The sequence below is a fragment of the Orbicella franksi genome, chromosome 9, assembly GCF_964199315.1.
Source record: "Orbicella franksi chromosome 9, jaOrbFran1.1, whole genome shotgun sequence".
Lineage (NCBI taxonomy): Eukaryota > Metazoa > Cnidaria > Anthozoa > Scleractinia > Merulinidae > Orbicella > Orbicella franksi.
In genome coordinates, this window is record NC_138153.1 from 15,705,648 (window position 1) to 15,720,040 (window position 14,393).

A 14,393-nucleotide genomic window follows, 5' to 3' on the forward strand; every position below is an offset into this window, starting at 1 on the left:
GACGGAATTTCTAAAGGAAAGAAAACAGTCAAGTTTTAGGTCTATCTTTAGATCTATATTGGTTGGGAGTGGTATGACATCATGAGAAGGACGTGATTGTGTTTGGAGAGGCACATGAACAAGGCGTGTAATCTGTTCATTGTTTCTCGGTTTCTGCCGTATATTATTGTTTGGTTTCCTGATTAGGTTAGTATAGAGCACGTAATTCTTCTGCTTGCCCGTCAGGTTCTGAGTAGACTGATTTACACATTATGCCGGCATTGAACATAAAAGTGAAGCAAAAGAATCGAAGTTATGCCGGAATAATGGTGATAAAAACTTGCTTATGGTTGGGGTCTGGGCCTTGGGCAGCCCGAGAGAGATCTTTTACTACCTTGCACGAACGTGGTGGTTTCAACATGAAAGAGAGTTTCCAAATTACAGGAAGATTTTGCAGGAATATGTTTTTTCATCCGATATCTGTTTTGGTCTGAAATCGTGATTTAAACTGATGATGAGTTCTGTTTTGACCCACGCCCAATCAAGTCGACTGAGTGTCTTCGTAAGGAACCCAGGTTTTAATATGGTCGTGACCTCAGTTCAAGAATGACACATCTTGCCGCAATTTCTTTTTTCTCCTCGAGCTGCGCACGGGGAGGTAAGCCGTACCTGGAACATTTGCGTCATTGTGCAAGCCATGACGCCAACGGAAACAAGGATGTTTCGGAACAGCCCGAATGACTCTGCGTGCGCTTATGATTTTTTTAGCCGTCTTCTACAAACTGAAAACAACGTGAAATGACTAGTCCCTAAGAATTTTGAAATGAACCCCTTCTTCACGTGCTCAACACGTGCTCTTCACGAAGTGACGTCATTAGGCACCAGTCTCCAAGCGGCGTAGGGTTTCCCCGCCGGAGGTTATAAAATAGTCGATTTGGCTCGATTTGTCAGCTTTTGGCGGTCGTGCATTTTCTATGCTTCTTCTACAACTGGGCCATTTTTTTGTCGTAATTCAGTAGTGATTCCTGTTCCAATCTTGACTTTATTTAATACACTCTTTGAGCTGCCACTAATTGTGCGACGAGACAGAGAATTTTCACCCTTGAATTGTTGATGATCAATTTCATTGCTGTAATCTTCGTGTGACCTGCCTGATTAACTGTGCTTGGACATTGATGCTTTTAAAAGGTGAGATTATACTTCTAATTAGTGCTCATTCTTGGGGCTTAATTAAGAGTTGATATGTCGCCTTGGAGTATTTTATCAGCGGCTTTTCAAAAGCTAGTCCTCTTATATTTTATTTATTAAATTCTTTCGAGTGAGCATGGACTGAAAACCTCCCTTATAGCTGTAGACTAGAGCACATGGAATATGAATATAGCTGGAAGAAAGCGACCACGGGAGAAAACAGTAATCAACGCCAGGAATATGACAACTGAACAGAATATGCTTATTTTCAGTCAGCAAGATATTATAAATTTGTCGCAACGAACTGAACTGCCTTTGCAGGTGGTAATTTTAACCGCGCGCCGGAGCGCGACCCATATGTATTTTCAAGACGTCCGGCTTTTTTCTACAAAGATTAAACTCTTCCTTGCAGCTGGAGCTTAAATGAAACTCCACGAGTTTTAATTTCTTAATTAAGGTAGGGCTCACCCTGAAGCCCGTTGCTTCTAAGGCGAACGAGCTAGAACATTTGGTCAAAGTGTCAGTTGTTAGCCTTCAAGGGCTGATTAGCTTTATCATGATTGAGTTGTAATTCCAATAATCCAGACAACTTCTAGAACCACAACGATCCTATTTTTTTGTCTTAATCTCCGTGAGAGATCAGACACGTTTCTCGTTCAGCGCCTAACCGTATGTCTAGAATCAACGAAAAGTCCATATCAATAACATACACCAATAGAGATGTACAATTTGGTTTGATATTAACCGTATATACCATGTCAAACGGATCAGTGCCTTGTCCTCAGCTTGGAACAGTCTTTCCGGATCAGGCTGAGGGAGCCGGGCACCCTGTGTGGGCCTCCGTCTAGAAAGAGGGTCTGGATAAGGGGCTTGATTTCCAGTTATCAGTTAAATTTTGGGCAATTTCTCTAACAAATGATTTCTTTAACAAATAGGTTCCATGTTTCCCTACCTCTGTTCAGTATTAGTACGAATCTACCAGCGTTCTATCACGAATGCTGTTCTCTGATTGGCTACGCTTCTCCTATCTATTCCGTTGTAGATGGTGAGTAGCGTTGCCGTGTGCGCTTGTTAACAAACTGGCGACCGCTTCTTTGCGTTTTCGAAGTGTCTGTGAAGAGGATTTAGATAAAGTTTTGAACGACTAGTAGATTTATACTAAAACGATTAGATTATTCGCTCTCGATTTCTATGCACAATAGTTGACTCAGGCTGCGCCCTCGTCAACTATCACGCGATAGAAATCTCGAGCTAATGTAATCGTAATTACAATTGTACTTGCTCCGTAATGTAAAGTGGTACTGATGTTCTTACCTGACCACATTTTGACGTCTTCTGTGATCTTTTACTGAACAGACGCACGGCAACATGGAATCTGTTTTTTTTATGTAATGAAGAAATAAAGATATGTTCATGACGTCATCTATGCGTCTGTCCCGCAATAGATCATAAGTAAGAATCAATCAAAATGCGAGAATCATTCGACATATTATATAATTAAATTTAGGGTGAGCTATCAGTAAACTTGGCAGATATCTAGTCTTAGTTGTCATGTAAAAAAAAACTCGCGTCATTTCTTAGCTGACGGTTGAAATTTTGACCAATTTTCCGGGGTAAAGAATTAACCCTAGAGAATTAACACTAATTAAGAGTTCAAAGTCTTTCAATCCTGTAAAAAGATCGCGCCACGATAAAGGCAGCTTCATATGGCGATGTTTTCGTTCGATGTTATTTTTGTGCCTGTAAACAAGAACACGTTTACAGATGGTGGAATTATAGTAAAGACAACATTTAAAGACAGTTTCTACAAAACCATGATCACGATACTTTGGAGCGACTATTTTTGTAGAAGGTTTGAGGAATTTTCGTTCTCCTTGTTGATACGTCAACAAGGTCAGGTGACTTAATAAACAACACACAGCCATGTTCAAGAAGACGTCAATCGTTCCTCAAATATAATTACACGTAGGGTTTTAGTCAGGACAGCAGATTTCGATTGTTTGAATTTCGAGGGTCTTCTCTTTTCTCCGCGATTTGACAAAGCTACTCTGTAGAAGCGACTGGTCATTTATTTCCACAAGCTACATAGATGGACATATGTTTTCTCGTCTAGGAAAACATCAAAATATGCTTCCAGTTATTTGAGTGTTTTTACGCCGCGGGCAAAGTAAGCTTTTGCGTCCACTTCAAGATGGCGGCCATTTTCGTCTACTGTGAAGTTAAGCGATAGTTATGTTTGATAATTTTTTTTTAGACAAAGGCTTATCCACCTCGAGTTTACAAAATGGGTCGAAACGTGGTATTGCAGAAAATACGTTGAAGGCTTTTAAAACTGTTTATTACGCAAACGTAGTTACTTATTAAGTTCCAAAGCAAGTCAACCCGAACCCCCACCCACCAAGCGCGAAATATTATCTCATCTTTTCTAAGTAAAGTTTGTTTAACATCAGGAGCCATAATGGCTCCTGTTAACATACTATATTTTTGAAGTTTGGTCACACAATTTTGATGTCACTTTCACCGGGCAGTAAAGCTTGCTTGTGCTTTTATCATGTAGTTTCTTGTATGCCCTCGGGTTCGGTATAGTATGCGTCCTTCCGGTCCTAGATCACTTGCGACGCAAGCATAACTGATAAGCATAAACATAAGTCCGCTTTCCAAAACCCATACCCTATTTATGACCAAAATCTGCGATTTTCAATACCCTCAGTTATGACCTGACCCTAAATCAATACCCTGTTTCAGACCTGCCTTATAATTTATAGTTCCCTAGTTTAGACCGACGTTAAAGGCATCGTGAAGGGTTTTTATTGATCGGTCTTATCCATAATGATAAAAAAGTAGCTTCTAAAAGACATGCCCAATTAAAGACTAGAGTGCAAAAACCAGACCCTATGAGTGATCAAAATGGCTAAAATCGATACCCTATTTATGACCAAAACGGCTGAAAAACCATACCCTTTGGGACCACTATATAGCCCATATAAGGGAGTAACCCCCCTCGGAGATGGGGGGGGGGGGTTGGCATAAGCGTAAATATAAGTGAAAGACTTTCAGCCAATCAGCGAGCACTTTATGCTTCTCCTAGCCATGTCCTCAGTGGACATAACACCGACAGAAGCATACGCGTAAGCATAAAGAAGAACGCTTAATATGCTTAGGTCGCAGCCGTCCCCACTAGCGCATAAAGCTTCTTATGCTAATGCTTATGCTGGTCTATGCTTGTGCTTGCGTCGCAAGTGAGGACCGATAAAGCCCGGTTATACATAAGCAATAGAATGATGCTGAACTGAGAAAGTGGAAACAGTTCGAGGCTCGCCAATGATAAAGAAACTGTAGATTATAATTACAGACTACAATATTATCAAGATTTCTAAAAGCTGGACTTTGGATAATGCAGTCATTATATGCCACCATGATACATGAGCAGTTATGCTTCAAAAATGATAAAAAAAGGAAAACAGAGATTATAACGTGGCGTATATTACCCAAGCAGAAAAAGGAATTTTCGCTAGCACTGCCATGATTCAGAGACATCCTAGTGAAAGCTGATCAGATATTAATTTATGAACTATAAAAATATTAAATCTGTGAACGACAAACTTTTCCTTACCGAGCAGAATACGGGCAATGTAGCGTCATCCGAGTACAATTTTGACCATGATTGCAATTTTAACGAGAATTGCGCACAGGCAGTTAGCAACGCGAACGCACGCGCCCGCGTGTCTTGCACGCGGAATACACTTTAAATTGAGGGGCGACAGTGCAGAGGTTGCAAGCGGCTTAACTAGTAGTTTTAAAGTTTCAAGTTTCTTTCAGTTTTCACTCGAGAGTAGCTGTCTACCAGCAGCTGTTATGAAGTTAACTATGGGGTAGCATTCAAAAGACAATACCTCAACAAGGTTAAGCTTTTTCGGATGCTATGCATGCGTGAGCGCGTATTTTTTTCGCGCACACGCACGCGCGTACTGTCGCGCGCGAATGCTAGTTTGCGCCATATGCGCACGAACAACGAATAAATGTGAAATAATTTTCTTAAAGGCGCCACGAAGACGCACAAAAATCACAAGTAGAACAATTATTGATGTGGTTACCACTTGACCGCTTGACTTGTGCTGAACTCATATGTCCATTTGGTCAGGCTCGTAGCTAATCTGCGGTGATGATAAATATATTCATGAACCATCGGGTCGGTGGGCTTTTGTCATCCATAAACACGTTCTTGTCCGCTGCGTTCTTTGTTGTAATATTTGCATTTGTTTGAGGCATCGCGGGCCCTGATTGATAGTTCCTGTAAACCACCAACAGATATGTGAATTACAAAACTAACAACACAGTTCCAACTTCATCTGGTTCGCGAAGCGCTGATCAAGGAAAGTTCGAATTTAGCAGTCGATTTGTCTTCGATGGGATGAGTTCGAACGCTAAGTCTGTACGGGACCGGACGCCGAAATGTTCGATTGTCCTGAGCAATGTACTAGCGGTTGTCTTTCGACCGACGTCAACCGCAGTGCAACATCACTGCGAACATGCAAAACAGGGAGACGATGTGGAAAATAACCGTTCAAAACCTGTGCACCAAATAAGTGGATTGGAGTTATTCGATCAGTTTAAGGAAGCAAACCGTTCGACGATGCTAACGAGGTTGTCTGAAAGCTTAGACGACATTCGCCTCAAAGGGTGGATTTTTCCGTTCACTTTGCTGATCAAGGGACCGCATGAAGACGTCGAGGTCATCAAAGAAGCTTGGAGACGCCATTTTCTGCGCAGCCCCGATAACTTTATTATCCGTGATATAGGTAAGTTCAGTTTTATTGCTCGCAAATTGAGTTCAATTTTCTGAATTGACCGGCGGCCTTGTTGATTACCATCGGTGGAGATAAAAGGCTTTCCCGTATTGGTCAATGTAGGTTGGAATATTCGTTCGCTATGAAAAGTGATATGCGAAATTTCAATTGTAGCTAAGTGTTTTCCTAAATGTTATTTTTGTTAATTGCATCCATAGTACCTCGGCGGTTTCGTATGTGGTCAAATTGGGGGACTAACAAGCTACAAATTTAGCCTTCGTGCGAACACTTCCCCAGATCCAGTTGTTATAAATAAACTGAAATTCATTGAATTTATGCAAGTAAGGTATTTTACTTTTGTTATTGGTAAACAAGGTGATTCTGGACAGGTGCAATACAAGTGATAACACTCGACAAGCCGGGATAACAATATTTTACAAGGTTCTTCTCAAATATAAAAGCCGCTAGAACGTTTTTGCCGTTTCAACCTTGGCCTACAGAAACTTCTCTTTAATTAATTCAAACGCGTTCAAATGAATGGTCTCGCTCGCTCATCTTTGATCGCGCGCGCATCGAAAAACTGTATTTCCTTTATAACGTCGCTTTTTAAATAACAACTATGAATAATTTAGTGTGTTTCAACAGAACGAGAAACACACTTTGCTAGAATAGTTCTCAGCTAATCTTGCGTCATCGACGCAAGTTTACTTTTTCGTTGCTAATTTGAATTTTCCATTAGAGAAAATTGACAAGGGGGTTTTGCTTGAGTGGCGAAGAAAGGCGTTAAGTTTTCAATTAAATAGTATTTATACGGTTGCCATTCAGCTGGAATCCGAAGCAGTTAAATCTTTTAACAAGAAACCTGTTCGTAAAACTTCAACTGATACTTAACCTTGCAATTACAGAAATCGTCTTCAACTGCGTCGATTCTTATAAACATATAAACAATTTGCAGAACAGTTTCAATCTGCAAATTTGATCAAAACAACACCAACCCCGTAAGGCTAAAGTTAAGTTGATTTGTTCTTTGTAATTTCTTTTGTTGAAAGCTTTCAAAAATGGCAAAGAATTGAGTAGTTAAGGCTAACCACGCGCGGGAGAGTTAATAACTGTGTTTTTGACGTTTTGAAAGACAACTGAAAAAGCGGCTTAAACAAGGACAACATGAAAAAAAAAATCCACTTTTTTTATTCACTTCTCTTTCATTATCTCGCTGATAGCTCGGTAACGCATTGTTCTTTTTACGTGTGGTGGTTTTAATGAGTGGAGCTGAGTGCAGCACAGTGATTTGCAAACTATTTCAAAGATTCCGGATGTGCCTTCACGGTGAGGTCTTTCGAGGTCTTTGCACCGGATAGCAGGATTAACACAGCCTTGTTCTGTTAAAACCACTTGTGTTGTTCTTTGAACTAACCATGCAAACGGGAAAAAAATTACCATACACTTGAGCTTACAATGCTATTCAACATTGTACAAGTGGAAAAACAAACTGTGCTTTGAAGTCCTTCGTTGAAGATGACATGCGTTTCAAATGTGTGTTCGTTCGGATTTTAAACTGTGGAGTTCATTTGGCTTTACTGCACTATTGATAGTGTCTCCCAGATCGTTGAAAAGCTTTTGAAGGAGGATTATATTTAAAACCTTTATGACTGCCCGAGAAACATTAAACAGTTGCCAGATACCAGTTCTTTCTCTATTCAAAGAGAACTTATCTGACCTATTTTTAGCGAGCAGTTCCTTTGTATATTGCCATGCATGAGCTTTCAAAAAGCTTTGGGCGGACCGCATAATAACTGGAAAGAATAACCTCCATTAGGTCAAAACAAAATAAAAGAAACTATCCCACAAGGTAAAACAAAGAAGCTCTCAGATGAAGAAAAAACAACAACTTAAGATGATTCGGTTTTTGCGCAACTGTACATATAATCACAAGAACGAACATTCAACTGAAAACCAGCTTACAGCTGTTTATATTGCTACTTTCGCTACTGTTCCGCGGTTTCAAATGGTTCTTTTCTTTAAATTGTGACGTTACCTATTTGTTTTTTGTGAACTTATCTTGAACTGTAATTTCATTGAAACGTTCTAGAAAATGGGACTTCTAAAGCAGTTTGTTAGGGGGTACTGAGTGCAGTTCGTTTTAATTCTACATGGAAATAAAGGAAGGGCTCCTATTGAGAAACTAAATTGATTTAAAATAAAGGATTTGAGTGCTATTATAAAATGAGCCAGATCTGTCACTGACATCGAGATTCGCCAAATTGAACGATCTAATTCACAAAGGTTAATTTCTTTACTATCTGCCAAGCTTCAATTACGGTAAGCCTGGGCAACTTTAGAACGTTATTGTTCGCTTGAAATAACTTGTGCTGGAGGATTCGAACTATGAGTTCATACTACTAACCAATGTAGTATAAAAATAGCGAGTTTCATTTGACCCCTTGCATGCAATTGGCGAAATAGGAATTTGTCGTTAAAAGGCAGGAAAATGTTTGCTTCCGCTGAAAGGTGATACTTCCCACAACTAAAATAAATTTTCGCCTCTTTTTTTAATTACACGCGAGCGAACTCGCACGCTCGTTCTCACGCGACGCGCGCTTTGGCTGTTTTCGTGTGCATCCTAATACACGACGATAATACACATCTTAATTGCTAACAAAATGTATTAATCTTGATTTCGTTAATTTTGCAGCTCGTTAAAAGTTCTTCAATTGGAAACGCGCAATTCCATGTCCATCGGAAATAATTTTGCATGTACGACTAGTTTTCGCGACATCGCGCCCCAAAGCTGGAAAATTTAATTCAACAGTCTGTTGTTCCCATGAGTGCGCCCACGAACGCGGTGGCAGCTCACAATAAAATCAAAGTCATGTGATTGGCTGAAGTTGCTGTGACTCGTATGATATTCGTTAGTTGACTGGCCCATATTTCACAAATTGCCGCTCGTGATCACACGCCACCAATTAGCTTATAAATTGGCTTTCTGTCTCGTGCCGACAGGACAAGTCCAAAAAATTGCTCATTATTGATGTGGGAGGTATTCTAATACTAAGAATAGCACGTATTGTGTTTAAAAACTGGGATCGGTGCAGCCGGCGGGCCAAATTATTACAAGTGATTATTTTTAAGTCACTTTTGATAGCGAGAAATGTCTCAACCTGAAATCTCAGTCTGAGGGCGGGAGATGAATGACATTTCAGGCAAGAAAAGCTTGGCAAAATGTTTTAACATAAGTGTTATGTAGCCTTAAATCTTCCTTTCCTTTATAACCACCCTTCACTGAACGTGAAATAAAATCTTTTCGTCATTCAATTAAGCAGAAACGCTATCGTATACTAAGATCCGTCTGTCCCTCAGCTTGGTTGTTTCAAACACTTTGCGGATTAACGAATTAATATCTAATGCTTTTGCTGTCTGGTTATTATGTTGGCTTGCCCACTCTGTGCTTGACTTGAATTAAAGGAGCTCAGTCACGATATTTTGAGATCATAATAAACGATAAAGGAACAAGGATGGCTAAGGATGGAGAAGATTAACGCGGATTACAATCGACAAACTTGAAAAATTTAGGCTAAACTTTTCGAGATGCGCAAACCGTGACGTAGCTCCTTTAAGCAGAGCTTTCAGTAACTTTTACTCTGCTGTTGTCAATGGTTAGTTTTCTTTCTTTCTTCTGTCTCATTTGCTCCAAATTTGTGCCCTTCCACAGGTGCAGTTAGCTCGATTGGCATGGAGGTCATTCAACAAGCACCGTTCCTGCCTTTGACCATGTCGTTAATGGAGACCATAGCCTCCCTTAATGGCAGCCAGTTAACAGCCACACAGCAATCCATCGCTGAACATCTCGCCAAGACATACCAATATGTACACGTCCCCAAACTAAACGTGATTCACGACTGCCTGGGAATTCTGATCAAAGAACGGAAAATTTATCACACGGGCAACGGGTATTTCGTTTCCAATCACAGTCCATTTGATAAACCCGCGGACGCGCCGAAAGAAAATGGCGACGGCCATGGAGCGAAGGAATCTCGTTGCGTTGCGTGCGAGGTCATTTCCAAAGGAAAGTCTGCCAAAGCTGAAAAAGCTAAGAAAAAGAAAAAAGAAAAAGAAAAAGAGAGTGCAAAGGACAAGGAAAATGGGAAAGTTAAAAATTCAACAAAGGAAGAGGAAACGCCCGACAGCAAAACACCAGTTGATCATGTAGAATCAAAGTGTGGAGAACGAGGAACCCAGGACAAACCTCCGACGCCCCAAATGCTGGAAGAAACAGCGAGCGAAACTAGCAGCGAAGGAGCAACTAAGAAAGCTAAGAAACAGAAGAAAGGTGTGCTTGATCAGATAACGTGCTTCATCAAGGGAAAAACGCTTTCTGTAGCAGAAGTGTCTGAAGACACTAAGAAGGAGACCAAACCCGAGACCATACAGGAGCAAACGATACCCTCACCCTCCCCTCCCCCTCAAGTAACTAATACACGGTGTCCCGCATCGCTCGCGGGTCAAGAGGACACGTCACTGTCTCTGTCGAGAAAAGAACGGAGTATTCGTCTTCAATTCAGAAACAAAAGAGCTTTATCGGCTCCGGCGGATAATCCTTCTTTGTTCGCCCCTGTTCTTAATAAGGAGCTTGAAGAGCCCGCTAAAAGAGAAGCTAAGAAAACAGTTCCGAAACCTCGGGAGCTTGCCAGAAGTAAGTCTTTCGCAGCGGCGGAAAAACGCCCCGCGCCCGTTCAGCGGAGCAATTCATTCTCCGCTGCAAGTACCAGAGTCGCGCGGCAGATTTCGACCGATAGTGCTCCAGGAACCTGGGACAGGCGACTGAGAATGAACTACGGCGATATCATTCGCAATACACCAGCCAGACAAACGATCCACATATCTAGACCGAGTTCGTGTAATATCGGAGTTGTCAGACCTCTGGATACGACACAACAACGACCGCTTTCACGGAGCAACTCCTTGAAGAAGGAAACGCCCCGGAAGAAAAGGGGATCCCTGTCACCCCCGGGTACCCCCCGGAGTTTTATCACCCCAAACAGTACTCCGCGCCTGAGAGAAAATTCAAATCGTCAAGTAGTTGTCCGAAGTAAATCTTTCACGGAGCCAGGGGTTGTGAGGTTGGCAAATCGACAATTCTCTTTTCGCCCAACCATGGGACCACATTACGAGTCTCCTTTACAACAGCTGTTGGAGAGAAAAACTCCCGGCTATACAGCTCCTCCGAGTACAGCGATGCGCGTCACAGTTGCTCCTAAGGGAAGGTACTATACACCAGTCAAACGCTCGCCTGCGTCTCCTAAAAGGACTCCTCTCAGCAGTCCCTTGCGAAAGCAGCCAAAACAGCCCGCGGGCCAACCCGCGGGACTATTACCAAAGAAGAAACCCTATACCAGAAATGACTGCTCGTCACCTGTTTGTTACGACACAAGCATGATCAATGACAAAGTAACTAACTGCGTGTGCAACGGAGACGTAAACCATGCAGAAGGAACGGCTAAATTTCAACCTGTCCTTCATCCAAACCACAATTACTACCAGCATGTCGGTTCGCCTTCGGACGGCGTTAGCAGCGAACATATTTGTATCGAGGAAATGACTTCCACATCGGCGTCGGAAGTGACGCTGACCGAAGACGTCGACAGATATGCGGAGACTCGAACTGATAACGAGGGCAAGCCGCTGGGTCTCTACAAAACATTCAATGACGAGGGTGTCAATGACAGTTTGACATTTATTGGTATTATTTGATCAATATTATATAAACAGAAGATAGAAATTTCGCCACATTGGCTGCCTATTAAGGAACGTACCATTATTTTCTTGAGAGGGAGTGGGTGGGTGAGCTGCCACTTTCCAAAAAATAAACTCCTGCACAGCAAAAACTGCTAAAAAATAGTCGTGCAAGGGGAGAAAGAAAATAGGCGAACAAATGCTTTCTACCATCCAGGTCCTCTTAAAAAATTTCCGAGTAGTGCACAAGCTATTACCCACCAAAACAATCATGCACAACCAAAAGGCAAGAAAAAAAAATTTTCAAGCCCCAAAAAATTTCGCCCCCCCCCCCACCCCTTCCTCCCCCCGCCCTCAAAAAATAATGGTACGTCTCTAACATGACTTGTTGTTTATATAACGTTATTCTGAGGCAATACCTTTACTTTGACTGTGTTTTAGTCGGTAGATGAGAATCGGGAAGTATTCTTACGTCAACGAAGTGCGCGCGATAGTCAGTGCTCGCATTGTTGACGGTCAAGGGAAGGAGAGAGCATTTTTAGTGCTTCTTCTCCGAGTATTTCTTTTTGAATTCAACAGTTCAGCTAAGAGCATTTTTAAATGATAAGCCGGGAAATTCTATTATTAATTGTTTTTTTAACAGCTCCTGCATTTTAAGGACGAAACAATGTTTGTTGGAGTCCCGCTTTGAAACGCGAACATTCCAATTTTTAAGAAGACAAGAACAAAATCTTCAGCATATCTAAAATTTACGATACTGTACTGATGATCCAGTAATGTCACAATAAGAGACAAACATTTTTACTTATTTTATGGCTTGTGAAATGTTTCACGACCAAAAGGAACTATGTACTTTGATGTGAGCCGTTTTTAAAATCTTTACAGCATTCTAAGACGTGTGTTTTATATCCTTTCGTTTCCTGCACTCTATAGCTTTTTTTTTCTGTTGAGAATTTGGTTTTCAGTCAATTCAGTGTAATGGACTCCACGTCCAGACCAGTTTTCGGAGAGGATGAAATCGTGGACTGCAGTAAGTATATATTATTAAAAAAGAAGAGTTATTATTAATAGAAATATTTTTAGATATTAGCTCAGAAGACAGGCGTTGTTTATTTTTGGAATTATTTCAATTGTAGTTCATAGATATAGCGGAGGTATCCTGATTCTCAACCTCAGAAAGGAAGAGAGGACCCTAGCCAACGTTGACGCAGATTAAATGTTAAACGATAAGTTTTGTATTTTATCGAATATCACCTTTGGACCGAAATCTGGACCGAAGGAAATCGGGAGAATGTTCGGTTCCGTGTCAGTTGAACAGGTAAATTCCATGGTTCCTGGGCGTCTGTTCAGTAATTGATCACAGATGACGTCAAAATGTAGTAACAAAAACACACGAGGCGATAGCCGAGTGTTTCACTGATGTTCGTACCGCATTTTGACGTCTTCTGTGATCTATTACGGAACGGACGCACGGCAACATGGAATCTATTTGTTTTACATTATTAAGAAACCGAAAAAAAAAATGTTAATGACGTCATCTGTATGTCTGTCCTCCGGTAGATTGTAAGTAAACCTATCAAAATGCGAGACAAATTTGACTTATTATGTAACTAAGACTCGACCATCTGTCGTTGTTTTCACTTTGGTTATAATATTTAGAGGAATGATTAACTCTTATTGATACCGACATTCATCTGTTCTGGGATCTTGATAGCGTTTGCTGTACACAAGTACACTTAGTAAATTTACTTTCACTCAGCAATTATACCTTTACCAAGGTTTAAGGTGGCTGAACACGGTTTTTGATACCTGTGTTTCATTCACCTTTTTCTCTAAAACCCTTGATCTTTCGGTCGCCAAAACTGGCAGTAAGCAAGTTAACAACACAAACTTAAGTTTTTTGATGGTTAAGTTGACGTATGTGCCGTTGCCATGGCAACACGAATAAAAATAAACAGGCCTTTAAAATCGGTTTTGTTTATTTGTAGAAAATCTAGTCATTAGATTTTCTTTATAATTTGCACGCAACAAACTTGTAACGATTCTCACAAGTTAACACAATTTTGCTAATAATTTAACAGAGAGATCTTTAATTATCCCTTGTTGAAGGTTTACTGGAATATCTAGCGTTTCCTTTGTTAAAGTTCAATTTTCGATACTCCAGTTACTTATTTCCTAAAGTATTTTCGTGCCAAATTTCGTGAAATTCTAATGAGTGGTTCTCGAGAAATAGGCGTATTTCCGAGAGTGCAAATTTTCATTCAATCGCAATTTTTTGACTTACTACGCATGCGCTGCATTTAACTGGGTTCTTTCGGTAACAAAGAAAAAGCTGAGAATAGGCCCTTTGCAGCTAAGCCATCACGTGACCTACTTTTCATAAAACTATGGGCTATAACTTAACGAATGCCAGAAATGGAAAAAGCATTTCTAAAATATCAAAATGGCCAAGTTTGAGGCCTCCATCATCAGAGAATGAGTTTTTATGATGGTCTGAATTTGTGAAAGAATAAGAAGATTTGTATGGAAAAATGTTGCTGGAGAGCAAGGCCTTGCTCTCCAGCAACATTTTCCATACGAATCCTCTAAATTTTCCGAAAATTCAAACTATGGTATAAACTTACTCGTTTTTTCCTGGGACCTCAAACTTGGCCATTGTGGTATTTTCGATGCGCTCTTTCCATTTCTGGTATTCTTTAAGTTATAGCC

The 14,393-nt window shown here is 40.7% G+C and overlaps 1 protein-coding gene across 1 annotated transcript; it reads left to right on the forward strand.

Moving 5' to 3' along the window:
• The first annotated feature begins 5,472 nt into the window (after nt 1-5,472).
• LOC145496891 (uncharacterized) lies at nt 5,473-12,919 on the forward strand. Its single transcript, XM_081476663.1, has 2 exons — nt 5,473-5,966; nt 9,664-12,919. Exons 1-2 carry the CDS (start codon nt 5,579-5,581, stop codon nt 11,700-11,702), a joined length of 2,427 nt encoding a protein of 808 aa, XP_081332789.1. The 5' UTR covers nt 5,473-5,578; the 3' UTR covers nt 11,703-12,919.
• The last annotated feature ends 1,474 nt before the right edge of the window (nt 12,920-14,393 follow it).